General features: G+C 35.2%; 2 protein-coding genes across 6 annotated transcripts; both read right to left on the bottom strand.

Moving 5' to 3' along the window:
* Positions 1 to 4,180: 4,180 nt before the first annotated feature.
* LOC130961068 (diacylglycerol O-acyltransferase 3-1-like) lies at positions 4,181 to 6,073 on the bottom strand. The gene is made up of 2 exons (XM_057886719.1): positions 5,782 to 6,073; positions 4,181 to 5,236 (listed from the first exon to the last, which is right to left on the bottom strand). The coding sequence occupies exons 1-2, from the start codon at positions 6,070 to 6,072 to the stop codon at positions 4,502 to 4,504; spliced, it is 1,026 nt and encodes a 341-aa protein (XP_057742702.1). The 5' UTR covers position 6,073; the 3' UTR covers positions 4,181 to 4,501.
* Positions 6,074 to 6,120: 47 nt separating this feature from the next.
* On the bottom strand, positions 6,121 to 15,134 carry LOC130961069 (protein CHUP1, chloroplastic-like). Of its 5 annotated transcripts, XM_057886720.1 has the most exons (11): positions 15,070 to 15,134; positions 14,337 to 14,433; positions 13,370 to 13,723; positions 9,122 to 9,232; positions 8,674 to 9,003; positions 8,541 to 8,577; positions 8,278 to 8,392; positions 7,853 to 8,008; positions 7,433 to 7,617; positions 7,249 to 7,359; positions 6,121 to 6,350 (listed from the first exon to the last, which is right to left on the bottom strand). In XM_057886720.1, exons 5-10 carry the CDS (start codon positions 8,696 to 8,698, stop codon positions 7,257 to 7,259), a joined length of 621 nt encoding a protein of 206 aa, XP_057742703.1. In that variant the 5' UTR covers positions 8,699 to 9,003; positions 9,122 to 9,232; positions 13,370 to 13,723; positions 14,337 to 14,433; positions 15,070 to 15,134; the 3' UTR covers positions 6,121 to 6,350; positions 7,249 to 7,256. The 5 variants fall into 5 exon arrangements, 3 of the variants coding, with proteins under 3 accessions (XP_057742703.1, XP_057742705.1, XP_057742704.1); XM_057886722.1 differs by lacking the exon at positions 7,853 to 8,008; XM_057886721.1 differs by lacking the exons at positions 14,337 to 14,433; positions 15,070 to 15,134 and having other exon boundaries at positions 13,370 to 13,821.
* Between the last annotated feature and the right edge of the window lie 2,106 nt (positions 15,135 to 17,240).

The following is a 17,240-nucleotide window of genomic DNA, read 5'->3' as shown; positions in this document are numbered from 1 at the left end:
ATCAACAAACAACAAAGGAAAACATCTCTAATACAAGAACAAAGTAACTCAGCTTCAAAATAACAACAAATTTATACATTAATGAAATCTATGGAAAAAATACATGAAAAGTGAATCATCTAAACAGATGCAAGCCCGTAAAGCAACGACGGGGAACCCGTGCCCTCTGACCTCTGCGGATAAAAGGCTCCTCATCCTCGATCTCATCGGCGTCCTCATCGGGGGCTGGCTGTGCCGGTGGCGCAAAATGGACGGGGGCAGCAGACGACCCAGCAACAGACTCTGAGGCCGCAGCGTAGGCAGATGGTGGGGTGCCTCCTAAAGTAAAATGATCACCAACAGATGTCGTAGGAGGCTCGTTCAGATCAACATCTAACGGTGCCTGGGTGCCGGATGTCTCACCACGCCTCCTGGCCGGCACGTCCTCCTGCATGATGGCCCTAATATCCGCTAGAAACTGTGGACTCCCGAAGTCCTGATCAAGCGTGTCTGTGCCAAGGAAGTCTGACCACTGTGATCCCGTAATAACTAATGGGGTACCCACCTGCTGCGGCTGGTCATCGGCGGGTACACCGACGAAATAATCCCCAATAGGCCCAGACCCAAGTCCAATGTCACCAGGCTCACCCCCATCACCCATGCCTGACCCATACCACTCACCTCCATGTCCTCCATCGTGGGTACTAACACCAGCAACTGCAACACCCTCGGCACCATCCCCGCCCACAGGACCATGATGATCGTCGTCATCGTCATGTGGGTCACGACGACGGACGTCTGCCGCACCACGCCCTCTCTGTCTCCCTCGCCGACCTCCTCGTCCGCCTCTAGCAGGACCAGCATCGTCATCATCATCAATAGCCGCATCTAGCCACCTCCACTCATGCTGGCTCCGTCGTGTGCCAACACGAGCTCTCCTCTCAACCCTCCGCCTGTCAGGCACGTCCTCAGGACGATCCATGTCAGGAACTCGCCCGGCACCCCGCTGTGAGGCCTCAACTGGAATAAGAACGGCTCTCAGATCCCCCAACTGCATATCCGGAGACAGGAACCTCTTACCATGCTGACTCCACCACTCGAGAAACAACTGTGAGGGTCCAGGATCGGCAACAACATCAAACCTCAGCACCATATCCGCACGGGACTCCCAATGCATATGCCACCTCCGAAGATCGTACGGGAACCAACGATCGCCGCCTCTGTCGTCCTTCGACATCAGAAAGTCGATGTTCAGTGCGGGATTCGGCGGGGGCTGCACCCCTCCGAACTGCGGAAGAACCCTATCAATCTGATGCCACTCTATGACGGCAAAGTAGATCAGCGATGTCACAGCCCGCCACAACGCCATATGCCTAGGCTCCAGAACCTCTGGATGCACAACCTGAAGTACCTCGGGAGTGCTGTACGGCATCCAGATAAACTGCACAGAAAAATCTCCATATTCAGGGCATATCATAAAGTCTGCTAAAATAAAGAAACTCATTAAGTAGCTTACTCACCTCCCTGTCCTGTAACCGGTCTATCCTAAGCCTCCACATCTCCACTCTAGGACCCTTTTCACTAGCAGAAGGGTTGTATCCTGACCACCTGCATAATACATGTGTCGTATGGCTAGTTAAATGTGCCTAAAGGGTTTCTAATACATTAATAATGAACTTGGATATATTTATACTAAAATGTAATAGGGAAGGCTTAGTAGAGTACCTCGAGGCCAATGGCCAGCTGATCGTGTCAAACCCAGAAGGCCTAAACCGAGGAAATCGCCAGAAGATCCAAGACTGAAGTAGCTGAAGTGGGTCTGCTAACTTGACGACATGTCTGTTCGCCACTTGGCACATGCACCGGTACAACCATGCCAGTGCTGCAGAGGCCCAGCTGTAGGTACCCATCTCCTCCAGCCTAGCTACGTACGGAAGCCATCTAATGTGAATGCGGTTGCCAGACTTGTCCCCAAACAGCTGCGTGCCCAACAACATCATAATATACGCACGGGCATATCGCCGCACAGTCTCGTCATCTGCTCCATCGGGACACTCACCAAAAGTCTCCTGAAACCACCTGCAGTTCAGTGCGTACTTCTGAACCTGGCTGGGAGGAGGAACCACTCCAAGCAGCTCCTGGAACCACACCCAGGCTGGACGGCCACCCTGGATGTATAAATGGAACTCTGACAGGCAGCCGCTCACGTAACGCCCGTCCACTGGCAAACCCAACTGGTATGCCACGTCCTGAAGAGTGATGGTGCACTCTCCGAACGGCATGTGAAACGTGTGCGTCTCCGGACGCCATCGCTCGACAAATGCACTGACAAGGGCCTCGTCTAACCGGAACCATCTATCGTTCAGCCTTGCAAGATGGTATAGTCTTGCCATCTGCAAGTACGGAACGTATCTGTCATCTAGTCGCATGCCCTGCTGTCGCCGCATGCTCCTAATGCATCGCTGGGGCTGTCCATGAAATGCATCGCACAGTTAGAACCAGCTTAATAACCAACAACAAGCGTAACCAGCACGATAACATGAAAGACAACCGCATAAAATTACATGAAAGATAACCGCATGTAAAACAAATCCATAGACCGCACAACTAAACCGCTAAGATAAAACAACTTCAGCAGAACCATTAACATAAAACACCTTACCTAAAACGGTTAACATAAAACAGCTAGCATAAAACAACTAACACAAACCATCAACATAAAACCACTAACAAAAACCACTAACATATACCACTAACATAAACCGCTTGTAAAAACCACTCACAAAAACCGCTAACATAAACCACAAACATAAACCACTAACACAAACCACTAAACCACACCCTAAAACCACTAACATAAACCGCTAACATAAACCACTAACATAAACCACTAACATAAACCAACAACATAAACCACGATCTAACCTACATGCAAAACCACTAACTCGCAAATACCGCTACAATCAGAAATATTTCCGTACTAACCTCGTCGTTGATGACCCCGGCTATATGAGCAACTCCGTCCAAGCGATACAAACGTACTGGATCGTCTCCCATCTGCAGAGTATTCCGTTCAGGTCTTCCTCGGAGAGGATCTGGGTCGTTTTCTCTGAGATTTGGTGGGGTAGGGGGAAGGAAGAATAGTTCGAATGAGGGTGCTTCGAACTCCTTACTAATTCGAACCAGGTTGGTTCGAATTATGAAGGAGCACGCCAAGGGTAATTCGAACCAGGGTGGTTCGAATTACTTGCTTTGATTTCCAATGCATAATTCGAACTTGTCCAATTCGAATTATATTCATCTCGAGTTCGAACCACCTTGGTTCGAATTACGTTCAATTTTTCTCTGCCACCAATTCGAACCACCCTGGTTCGATTTACTAACGTATGTAGTTCGAACCACTCTAGTTCGAACCACCCTGGTTCGAATTACATAAAGATAGCGTTTAGCTTATTGTTGAAACGATTTTCAAATTGGCGTATTTACGTTACACGATTCTTGCCTTGGCTTATTAGGATTTTTTACCCAAAGAAAAATGACTTCAACCGGTTATATCATCACTTAAACTTTGAAAAATATGGTATGAATTTAAAATCTGATAAAAAACTCAATCTTTTGTCAATTTTTTATTTTTAATATTGAAGAGAATATAATGTTTGTAACGTTGTTGAAAAATAATGTGTTTTAACTCGTGAAAAACACAAATAATGTGTTTAATTAAAGTGTGAAAAACACAAATTAAACCGTCAAATTTATACTTAAAACTCAATTCTCATATTTGTATATTTTAATTTTTTAAAAAAATTTAATGTACAAATTTGACCTAAATACTTCACCCAAATTTAACCGTCAAATTTTATTATTTTTCTCTCTCCTTAACAAATTTTGACACTCAAATTCCTCTGGAAATAATAATAAAAAAAATGGGAGCCTCCGATCTACTTGTTTTAATTTTTTAAAAAAATTATATTGATAGAAAATACACCCACCATTCCATAACGCTGCACAACACATCAATGGCCTCCATTACCAAAAAAATGTATTTAACACTATATGGTAAATAAAATCAGGGAGGTGAATATTTTGACACATTGGTCTGAACAAATTTTGTATTTATGGGATCTCACTGAGTGAGTTACTAACTTACTATTACCCCTAAGAGAGGACAATGCCAATATTTTCTTTTGGGATAAAATACATGTGCCAAAAAAAAATTAATTGAAGATAAATAAATAAATACAGAATGCTAAAATGATAACAACCAACAAAGAATAACAAGAAATATTAATATATTAATATTAATGCCAAACAGGGCCGTCAAATTTGAATTCAGGCTAGCTGTGACTGCGAGGCAGGCCATGTAAATGTTTGAGTCGAGCTCGAATGGACACAAATCAGGCTCTGGAAGTTCCAATAAATTAGGAAATCGAATCTCACAAAAATATTTATATACAATAAAACAACAATCTGATAGGGTACTGGCAATACATATGTACAATTTTCCAAACAGCATACCAGCAAACTATTCATTAGTACTTTCATGATTCTCGCCCAAGAATCTAGCCACAATGGTTTCAACATCCTCCAATGCAACCCCAACGAAAAGAGGGTTAGCTGGAACCTTAACTGAATCATTGAACCCCTCAGCTATTTTATCCGCAGTAGAGTTCTGAATCCTCACATTAGGTGCACTCTTGCACTTCCCCATGCACTTGCATCCAACAACAGCAGCAGCATCAGCACCTCCTTCAGCACTAACCACTCTCTCAAATTCTTGCAACAATGCAATAGATCCTGATTTCTTGCACTTGTTTCCCATGCATACCTCAATCCTCTTCTGAGGAATAGATTCAGTGGTAATAACCGTAGTATTCTCATTCTTAAGGCTACCATTAATGCTTCCAACTGATATGTCATTGTTTCTAGAGAATAATTCCATGGCCTTATGATGATGGTCATTAGCACTAACATCCTCAGGCAACAAGGGAGGTGTATATATCATGGTTTCTGCCTTTGGTGGGGAATCGGCAACCGCAACACCAACCTTCATGTTCTTCTTCATGTCAACCACCTCATTGTCACATTCACTCTCACTTGATTCAGATTCAGATGATGACGATGATGATTCCCAATCAGGGTTGGTGTTCATCTTAGAGGCTTTGAGTTTTGCCTCCTTCTCTTGCTTCCTTTTTCTCTTCAATTCCTTTTCCTCTGCCCTTACTTGCTCTAGCTGCTTCATCAAAACCTCAGCAGCATCCTGTGTAAAAACAAAACAACAATAATTAAATTTGCCATTGAATAAAAACCTGAGACTCTGTTAATCACGCAAAGGCCAACAACAATAACATGCAGTTAACAAAGAATACTAATAATAATATTAAAAAAATATTTGTTTGTAAACCATAACCATGGAAAAAAAAAATCAAGAACTCTTGATGATTATTTTTTTTTATCTTTTATTGTAAATGAGATTGAATGGCAAAATTGATAAAATGTTAATTAATTTTTTAATTTATAGAGTGAAAGCAAAAAGCTACCATTTATTACGGGAGTTCAAATCCAGAATCATCTTCACGTTTAGAGGGGAAAAGTTAGCCAAACAAAAATTGCAGCGCTCAAGAAGATTGAAGGTGCTTCTTGTGCTTCCAACATGTTTACCAAACACACCCAAATTCACCAAATAATCAATGGTATTGCATGTTCAAATGCATTATTCTAAACCTGTTAAATTTGATTTCAACCCTATGCAGCTAAATTTCAGTCCAAACATAAAGCAACAAGATGTAAAAATAATTAAGTTACCGAAGTTAGGTTTCCTTGAAGATCATCGAAAAGGACACGTTTCTTCAGCATCTTGAGCTTCTTCTTGGTGCTCAACACAGCGGTTCCCTTCTCCTCCTTCTTCTTCTTCTCGTCCCCGTAATACCGCACATGCCCCGAATCACTGAACCCGCAGCAACAACGCACGACTGCCTTTTTCCTCAGCCTCACCGGCACCGAAACGCAACCACCACCACCACCACGACGGGAACTCACGTGCATGGAAAAGGAAGGGCACGTGATATTCCTTAGAACGGTGCCGGAAACCTCCATCGTTGACGGTGAGAATTAATTAGGAATCGAATTCTCCTTTTCTCTCTTCTGTGGTTTTGAACTTTTGACTGGGTTCGTTCCCTTTGTTTGATCCTGCTATGAAGAAATTGATTTCTCTATTTGTAATGTCGTGGCGATTCATTATTCGCTTTTGGTGACCTGGCATGGATTTTTGTATTGCGCGTGCTGGCATGTGCTGGTTACGGAGCCTATGCATCGTGAACTAACTATGGATGACAAGTTGCGACACGTGGATCCACGTGTTCAAATTTAATGACCTGTAACGGTTTAAAAGTACACGTGGATCTAAAGGCATCAATTGGAAACGGTACGTTTCAAGAGGAAAATATTTGACTCTTTTAGATTTTACTTTTAATTTGTTATTAGTACTATTTTAAATTTTAAATTTACAAGACTTTTAGGATAAGTAATCCCTAAAATGGATAACATTCAGGTGATAAGATATGATATTATTCTTATATAAAAAAATTAAATATATTACATATACCCAAAAAAAATTTAATTACTAATATATAAAAAAACTATCTAACTTTTCATTCAAAAAATTATTATTGCAACTAGTTTTAATTATTAATCTAATTATTTTATTATAATATATTTAATTATTTTAATAACAAATTATTAAATTAGGAAAATATGTAAATTAATATATATAAAAATAAATAAAAATTAATTTAGTGGCAAATATTCAGTATATTATATTTAGTATTTTTCATAAAAAGAAATTATGAATTATTATTATCCTTTTTCTTTTGTTTTTCACTTCATCCAGAGCATGCTTAGTAAAAGCTTCAAAATGTTCTTTACAAGCACTACATATTGAACATCACTGCTATAAACTAAGTAAACATTTTTCCTCGATGAAATGAAGGAATAATTGAAGGAACAATATCTTCCAAGAGACGAAATGATATATCTCTAGATAAAGGAAAATACATGTTATTTGAGAATTGAAACGTGTGCATATAATGTGTAAAAACAAACAGATCAGTGAATCAACTACTAGATCAAGTTCTATGTTGATAAATTTCGGATAATCACTAACTATAATTATTCCACTACTACCAGAGTAATGATAACCGTAAAGCAAACCATTTACCATGTTTCAATCTTTGTTCTCACTTCAAAGGAAAAATATGTTAAAAAGAAATTTACCTTGCTCATTATCCCCGAATCGAGCATCCAAGTGGTTGGAATGTGTACGCTTGGTACGAACGCATGACAGAATTTTGCAGCTTGATTAGCCTCTGTATGCTCAGTTCAGACCTATCACAAGAGATGAAATAATGCATAAGAAGATTATTAAATAGGAATACTATTATCTTGACATAAATCTTACTTGTCTAAGAGGCTGGCCATTTTTTTTTTCAAGGCAGCCCCACAAGGAATGTCGGGGTCATCCGTGTAGGAGGAAATCTCCTGTTCTAATAGCTTAAGCTCCTGATACTCAACCGCAGCCTCTCGCATCGCATTGGCTTTCTTCTCAGGCCACTTGAAATGTTTCAAGACAGCACGCTCATCCACCTGTAGAATACATAAGACAAAGCCAGTAAGAAGCAAAGTAGAAAAATTCTATCCATTTTCAAATATTACAATCCTTGATTTCCAAGTCAGAAATCACAAGACGCTAACCTCTTGCACCAAGGCTCACCCTCTCAGAAATTCTCAGAAAATCTATTAAAACAATGGTTTTACATATAGTAATTATAATAACTTCAAAATGATTAATGAAATAACATATAAAGAGCCATTGGCCAACCAGATCAATAATTGTCGTAGGAGACGGTATTGAAGAAGCTTTATGAAAAAGCGCTTCAGGAGTAGCTTCTTTTTTCACTTTAGAACTTTCCAATTTGTCAGCAATGAGTTTCTGTATGTCTTTGAATTTGGGGCTCTGGCTTTCCCCAATTGCCTCCTTCATTCAGCAAAAACAAGTTTATAAAAACATATATATATATATATATATATATGATCTCATTTTTGTTCCCCCATATGAATTGAAAGTTAAAACCATTGAAATAAAGAAACTATTTCAGATAGTGATTGATGACTCTTAAGACATGGATTAACCACCCTTTATATCATAAAGAGAAAAACAAGATAAGTAACAATGAATTATGACACATTCCATGCTTTGAGGTAAAACACATCAAAAGAAAACAAACCAATCAAAGCTTCTCATACCTTGCCACTGGCACCAACAGCTACTACCATCTTAGCTTCAGCAGCAGCAAGATCCTCACTGAGCTTCTTGTTCTTGGATTCAAGCTCCACATTCAAACCCTTTATCCAACTCGACCTTGAAGACCACCACCTCAGACTTCAAATCTTGACAAAATATAAATATAAACCAGAATAGAACCACCAGTTTATTTTACCATATGAAACTAAGCATTATGTTCATTTTGCATTACATATGATAGTTCCAAGATGATGTAGAGATGTACCTGCCCCAAATTAACCAGTTTGAATTGCACCACATCCCTAAGATGTAAAAATATAGAAGATCGTCAATGCAAAATAAATGTTAAGTCAACACTATACCAAGCAACAACAGACTGCAGAAATGACAGCACCTACCATATGATGTCATCAACCGTATCATTTGCCAGCAAGTAGTATATATTTACTGAAGACACCTGTAAACAAGAAATAACTAGTCAAAGAACCATAACAGTGCATGTTGCCTTTGCTAAAAAAAGTAAGACGTGAGTTCTTTTCATTTGATATTATCTGTTTTCTTAATGTTGCCATGCAACTAGTAACAGCTCTCTCCTTTCTACTTCATGAGAGTGAGAAGCACGATCTTCGGCCAGAATTAGGTCACCTGGAGTCCAGGATAGTTATGCAAAGATAACTTTGCTTGCAGCAGTTAAAGTTAATCCAACTCCTCCAGCTTTTAATGGATAACTGAATGATAACATGTCACATCAAATCATTATCTCAAGCAAAAATATTAATCAATACAACAGAAAAAATTCTTATAATGGAAACACAAGGAAGAAATGCACAACAGAGAATACCATACCACAGCTGCCTTGATAGAATCCTTTTCCTGGAAATCTGTAACCAATTGTTCCCTTGATGCAGCAGGTGTACCTCCATCAATCCGTGTTAATTTGGATGAATTTGATGAGAGCTAGAAATTAGATGGTTTATAGTTTTTGTTTTATGGCTTCCTTATTACTCTTGAGTAAATGATTTGAGCTCGATGTTATGTTTAATTGCTCCATTAATCGGATACTTCATGACTAAAAAGTTGCTTATATAGATAGATTTTATAATTTATTATATTTGCAATTTTTCTGCATTTTTTTTGTACATATGTGTATTTTTTTTAGATAATTCGCCATTTTTTGCAACACCATATTTTTGGCTCACCGCCATGAGCGGCCATCCGCAATCAAAAACTATAATTTCATTCACCAATTGCTTATGAATGTGCCTCTATGCATATCTTGGATTCTAATTTGCACGTTGTAGCTACCATGTAATTGGAATGACCCATTCTTGTTAGGCATGTGATTAAAAATTATATTTAGTTAAATTTTTTTGTTGTTAAAAATCATCAGAGTTGAATTTGTTACTGATTATCATCACTAAACTTTGAATTTGTTGTTGTCTTGTTTATTTAAATTGAAAAAGTATTTTGTATTAGTGACTAATTTACTATCTCTTCTTTCATCATTAGTTATGTTTAAGAATTGATACTTGATTTTTATTAATATGTTTGTGAAGACATGTATTTTAACTTTGTAATTAATTTTATATTTTTATTCAATTATGATCAGTCAACTAGAATCAATATCAATGGATCAATATCAATTGATCAGTAACAAAACTGAACAAAAAAGATAGCGAATGACACAATCACCATTTGGAATGCGACATTGACCAACGGAAGAGAAGTTAAATTATGGGAGGTTTCAAAGGCTGAGACTAAACAAATTCAAAGACAGATGAGATCTTTCAAAAATTCTTTGGCATTACAGTCAGAATTTTTTGTAAGAGGATTGATTTATTTTGACAGGAATAATGGGATAAGGAAACAACGGTCTTCGTATATGAGAATTACAACAAGGACTTGGAAGACATTTGAGTTGAAAATTGGATAAAATTCAAGATGCATGTAAAACCATTTTTAAAAGGGCAATCAACATTATATAACCAAAAAAATATGCATCATGAGAAAATAAACTTGGACTAAAGATAAAATTTTGTGATATCTAATAACAGAGCTCTTATTACAAGAGTAAAAAGAGGATACTTTTCTAATGCAATGTACAAAGATAAAATTATTATTGATGAGATGAATAGTGTACGTGAAGTTCTATTATCTTCATGGAATCACGGTCCACCTCCAACAGAAATTGACATGTTTTTAAAGTTTTTACTGGAATAAATTAATTCGTTCTTTTAATTAGTATATTATTTTATTTGAATTTTGTATATATTTTATAGATAATATTTATTGCTATCATCTCAGAATTGAATTATGGAGAATGATATTTTGTCATCCCTATCTTTTAAGTTATCAACAGAAATCGTATTATTTTATGTGTTTAGTTTCACAGATATTTGAATGATCACTTGAGGCAAATTAACAAAAATACAATTGCTTGATGTCAATAGACATTAAAAAGAACTTTTCCGCCATCATATATATATATATATATATATATATATATATATATATATATATATATATCTGTCAAATTGTTCAGCTAGAGTGATAAATCTAGAAATGATCAAAATTTTGATCAGTGAAAAATCAGAATAAGTTCCACCGCTCAAATTTTGTATCATTTACAGATCTATCATTCTAGCTGACCAATTTGTCAGATATATATGATGGCGAAAAAGTTCTTTTCTAATTTCTATTGACATCAAGAATCTTATTATTTTTGTTAATTCGACTCAAATGATCATTCCGTATTTGTGGAACTAAATAAAATAATATGATTTCTGTTGATAACTTAAAAGATAAGAATAACAAAATATCATTTTTCATGATTCAATCCTAAAATAATAGTAATAAATATTATCTATAAAATATATACACATTCAAATAAAATAATATATCAATTAAAAGAACAGATTAACTTACTCTGGTAAAAACTTTATAATATTATCTATAAAATATATACACATTTAATAATTTTATCTTTGTGCACTGTGTTAGAAAAGTATCCTCCCTCTATTCCTATAATAAGAGCCCTGTTTTCAGATATCACAAAATTATATCTTTAGTCTAAGTCTATTTCGCCATGACACATGTCTTTCTGTTCCTGTAATATTGACCGTCCTTTTTAAAATTATTTTATATACATTTTGAATTTGTTCCAATCCTCAGCCTAAATGCTTTCTAAGTTCATGTTGTAATTCTCGTACATAAAGACCGTTATTTCCTTGTCTCCATCGTTTCCGTCAAAATAAATCAATTCTCGTAAAAAAATTCTGACGGCAATGTCAAAATTTTTGAAATATTTTATCTATCTTTAAACTTGTTCAGTCTCAGCCTTTGAAACTTCACATAATTTAACTCTCTTCCATTAGTCAATGTCGCATTTCAAATGGTGATTGTGTCCTTAGCTATTTTTTTTGTTCAATTTTATTACTAATCAATTGATATTTGATCCATTGATATTGATCCTAGCATAATTAAATAAAAATATAAAATTATAAAAATAAAAATAAAATTAAAAGTTAATATACATGTCTTTATAAACATATTAATAAAAATCAAGTATTAATTTTTAAACATAACTAATGATAATGATGCAAAAAAGAGATTGTAAATTAGTCACTATTACAAAATAATTTCTCAATTTAAATGAACAAGACATCAATAAATTCAAAGTTTAGTTATGAACTTATGATAATCAATAACAATTCAACTTTGATGATTTTTAGCAACAAAAGAATTTAACTAAATATCATTCTTAATCACATGCCTAACAAGATTCCGTCGTTCCAATTACATAATAACTACAATATGCTAATTGGAATCCAAGATATACATAGAGGCACATTCATAAGCAATTGGTGTACGAAATGAAACAAATAAGAGCAATGTTCAATTAAAGTGCACATAGCATGTTCAAACACCAAAAAGCTTTCACAACCAATACCACAAGGTTAGTGTCAAAAAATAAAATTTCGCGCCTAATATAACCCAAACCCAATTAAACAAACAAAGTTAATATAATGGGGTTACATAGGATCAATTCCTTAATCCTGTGTTATTGGGCAAAAAACCTTAAACATTCAAAAAAGTGTCAAAAATTTTGGTCAATAAGCATAGTACATTCACATCAATGCAAATAGTCATAACAAGTAAAAAACAAGCATTGAGCTCAGGGAATTGACCAAAATTTTTAATCAAAAACTCGAAGTAATTTGGCAAACACTAGGCATGCATACGTATTAAACATGTAAAATCAATGCACCAAGTATCAATTTAGAACCTAATTCGAAAGAATGCCATTCAACCAAAATTTCAACAACTTCTCACAAAACAAGCACGCTTTGAACCTCAATTCATACAAATTTACTAAGAATGATACAAAAAACCAGCAGCATACTATCAATTTCAGTACAATCAGTAATCAGTTCATAACTAACCAAATAGTTAACCACATTCAACCATGTTCAACAGCAATATCCACCAAGCAACAGAATTTCACAAACACTTCCAGCAGTCTTACACAACTAATAACCCTAAACCTAACAGCAGCATACCACAACTAATAATCCTAATCCATTCAAACAGAAAACTAAATCTAAGTTCTACTAACTAACTAAAATCAAACTCAACACATTAAAATTACTAACAGAAATTAACTAACAAAACAACAGCACATCACTATATATAAAAATCACAAAACACAAACAGAAACACAGCAAAACAGCCATAGCTAATCAATAATCAATTAGTCAATCAATCTAAACACAATTAAGTCATCAACACCGTCACAATCTAAGCACATTGAGTCACAAAACACAAAACAAAAGACAGCAGCACAATTTTAATGAAGATTAACAAGGTTAATCAGTGAACTAAATCAACTGAATCAGCACAATTTTTACAAAGATTGCCTGCGAAATAAATCAACTAATCATTCAATGATTCAATCCAAAACAAGAATACAGAATATAATACAGCTAGATTCAAATTTCAATCTGAGTGGCATTAACAGAATCCCAAAAAGATTCAATGTTCTGAGTAAAGATAGAAGAACAGAGAACGAAAATTAAAAAAAAATGAAACCATTACCTTTGTTCTGAGCAGTCGGAGCAGAGAGGCAGAACCACTACGGAGACGGAGACCGAGACCAGGTGACAAGCAGGACGACGGACGCCACTGCCATGTCTGTCTTGGCCATCTGCTCGTCCTTGCCGGACCCAGATGAGGCAGCTGTGGCGGCGGAAATGGATGCAACAGCGGCGGCAACACCAGCAACCGAAACCGCTGCATGCAGCTGAGCGTTGTGGGCCCTTGTTTCCTCCTTCTTCTTCTCCTTCCTACCGTCTTGCCACCACCACCATCTGCTGCCACGGCGGCGCCACCGGTGGCGGAAGCCCTGTATTGACTACTCAGGCTGGTGATGTTGTTGTTGGAGCGGCTACACTGCATATATGATGTTAATAAAGATTAGGTTTTATGTCTTCCTTCCGCGAGTCACAATGTACTTTTCTTCTTTTCTTTTTCTACTATGAATTATTGAGAGATTGATTTCTATTATGATAACTTAAGCTTAGATGTCCCATTCAAAATAATAATAAACAAACCTTTACACTAGATGTGTTTTTGTTTCACTCTGCTCTTGTTTAATTGTGAGGAATTTTTATTATTTTGTTTTCTTTATGAGGGGACCAGAATCAGGTTAGCCTTTTTAACTAGCAACCAAAACTAGAACATTTTCAATTTCTACTTTTTGTTTGTCTGTTAGTGTTAGTATAGTAGTGAAGAATGCAGAGAGAACCTGTGGGTACTGTCCTCCGAGTGTCATAAAGTTTGTTTGTGGTTACAGAGAAAGCTGGAACTAACATGGTACAGTTTGGTCAGTGCTCGTGCTTTGTACCCAAAAAATATTTCTTTTATTTTTTTTCTTTCCTTAAGAAAGCCAAAACAAATCAACATGGCTGTGTCTTGTTTAGGTTGATATGGCCATATGGGATTCATGCTATTGCTATGGCTAAAAAAGAAAGAGAAAGATGAAAATGAAGAGAAGGATGCTTACCTTGAAATCATCAATTTCAGTTGGGGAAACTGGAGGGCTATCTGTGAGGGCCACTGCTGTGAGATAGCCTCCCTGAGGTTCTTGGAGACACCTCCTGCTGACCAAACTCAAACAACAATCACCAATTGCTTCAGTTTCTTTTTCTAAATTAAAATTCAACATATAAAGTGCTCGCTAACTATTGTGAAACGTTAAACACTCCGTAGTCTACACACTAAAGAATAACTCAACATAAGCTGTTTAAGACAAGAAAAATGGAAGCTAAATGAAAATTGGAATGGTTCTGTTTTTGCCAAGATGACCCAGATAAGAAAAAATGGAACTTTAAGCTTACTGAGGAGGATTTGCATTCAAAATTAGCAGAAAAATGAAAGCTTGGAAAGAAACTGAACAACAAGACTGACCCTGCAGAACGCAAATAAGCTTCTGGACCACTAGAGAAAACAGAACAGAAAATATCAAAAAGAGACAAAAGTAAAAAGTGAAAACAAAAGTAAAGTCGCATGAAACAAGGAAAGTGAGTTGTTGTAGAAGATGAGCGTAGATTAAGGCTGTGTTTGGCTTATAAATTTCTAAAATAATTTCATCTTTTTAGTACTTCTTTTCAAATTATGGTTTGTGTCCTACGAATCAAGTTGAGAGGCGATTCTACTATTTTCAGCAAAACATGTTATAAACATGAATGAATTGAAACTGAATTAACATCCTTAATAAAGCAAAAGAAAGAACATACCGACTGTGACATGATTCGGTCCATGATCATCTGAGAGGTCTCAGAGGAAGCAAAAGAAAAAGGATTGCCAGAAACAATGGCAGATTCTTCAGCAGCTTCACCAGCAATGTCCTCAAGTATAGGCATAGAATTATGATTATTATTACTATTATTATTAGAACAACCACCATTGTTGTAGTTGGCCTTATAAGAAGAAGGTAGTGCTGGAAGTTGAGCTGGGGAAAGAACCTTACACACTTCAAGAGCAGAGGCACTCCATGAACGAGACAAGAACTCCATAGGGTCTTGTGGTGTCTCAGGTTGCCTCAGCAACATGCTCCATGCTTGTGTTTCTGGTTTTTCTTTCTCCATTTTTTTGTTAAAATTTATTTTGAGAAGCAAAAGAGATAGAGAGAGTAAAGTGTGAATGAAGAGTGAAGAGTTTTGGAGAAGAGTATATTGGTTCTTCTGTGGCTTTATAGTGAGTGAGAGTGTCAAGTCGGATACTCAATTAATTAATTAAAGCTTATACACACAAAAGGGTCTCAGAATCATAGCATCTTACACTTTATGTCTTTGTAATTTGTATGGCTTAGTAAAGGTATAAAATTTAGATATAAAGATGGAGAATTTCTAGTATAAAAGGAAAGAAAAAAGCAACATGAAGGAGCAAAATAAATTGCTTGAATGGACAAACAATATAGGTCTTAATGGGCTAGCTGTTTTGGCTTGTAAGTTGGTTATTTACAACTTAACATAGTTTGGATGTGTAGACTTGAATCCTTAAATTTAGGTTCTAAAAATAATAAGATAAATAATTAGTGAAAACGATTTTATTTATTTTAACGTTATCAATCAATTAGATCAAATAAAGAAAAATATCTTCAATTTGGCTTATTTAGCTAAAAGTTTTTTTAAGTAATAACACGTGATTTTATGTCTTGTACTTTCTTCAAATTTCTATTTCACACTTTTACCGTTTTTTTTAAGACAAAAACAAATTATACAATAAGTTGACATAGTTTAAATAGGATAAATCTGTAAAATGTAGTACAAAAACATGCAAAATTTAGTTAGCATAAATTTTAGATATGCAATTTTTAGACTCTGTATATATACAAATTTTCAAGTTTTAGATGTACACAAATTTTTTTTTTTACTAATTTTTATTATTTTCTTATGTATACTCAAATCTATCTTTTAAGTTTTATTTTCTCATATTAACAGAAAAAAAAAATCATATAAACGAGAAAGAGTAGGGTGACGGACTGATGATAGAGGAAGATGGATGAGATATTTGTCTTTTGCAATGTAATAGAGAGATAAGCACAAGGAATAAGGCATAATTAAGGCATAAGACAAAAAGGAACAAGGCATGGTAGTCGTAATATAATAATTGAATTATGAAGCTAATAACTTTATTTAAATAATTTACATTTATAGAAAATTTGATTTAAAATTTAAATGGTTGTAATTTAAATTAACAATTTTATTTAATTTTGATAAACTAAGTTTTTTAAATTAAAAAGTAGGCATATTATTATTATTTTTAAATTAAAAATTTTAAGTAAATGTATTCGTATTAAATTATTAACTTAATGTATATCTATCTAAATTAAAATTTTAAATTACTTGAATAAAATTAAATTAATTCAAAAAATAAAAATATATCAATAGAATTCAAATAGTATAAAAATATATCTAATTGGAATACGAGACACACAATTAGTTTAATTACTAAGTGAGGTGTAGAAAAAAGTTGCAGTTATAAAACAAAAAAAATGAATCTCAGTAAACAATATCCTTTTATTTTCTTTTTAGAAATAAAATATTTTTTATTTTATAACAAAAATAAATTCTTACACCAATGTTTTCATCATTTAATTGTTTTTATTATTTTAATAATGAACAATTATTTGATTTATTCTTCAGTTCACAATTTTCTCTTCAATATCACCTTCTTCTTAAGGCAATCCTAGTCAATTACTATAATTTGGGTGGCGGGTAAATCATTTTAAACTCCAAACATACTTTTAAAGTGTCACAGAATAATTTTTTGATTTTATTATTTTATCCTTTATTACAGATTTACTATTTAAAAATAGATTATTCGTATTACATATTATCTCTTCATCCTGAACACAAATAATACCACCAACATTTAAGTAATTACAATCGTATTTTGTCATTCT

Source organism: Arachis stenosperma, chromosome 2 (assembly GCF_014773155.1).
Source record: "Arachis stenosperma cultivar V10309 chromosome 2, arast.V10309.gnm1.PFL2, whole genome shotgun sequence".
Classification (NCBI taxonomy): Eukaryota; Viridiplantae; Streptophyta; class Magnoliopsida; order Fabales; family Fabaceae; genus Arachis; species Arachis stenosperma.
The sequence above is the reverse complement of the archived record's forward strand: the minus strand, read 5'-3'. Positions and strand labels throughout refer to the sequence as shown.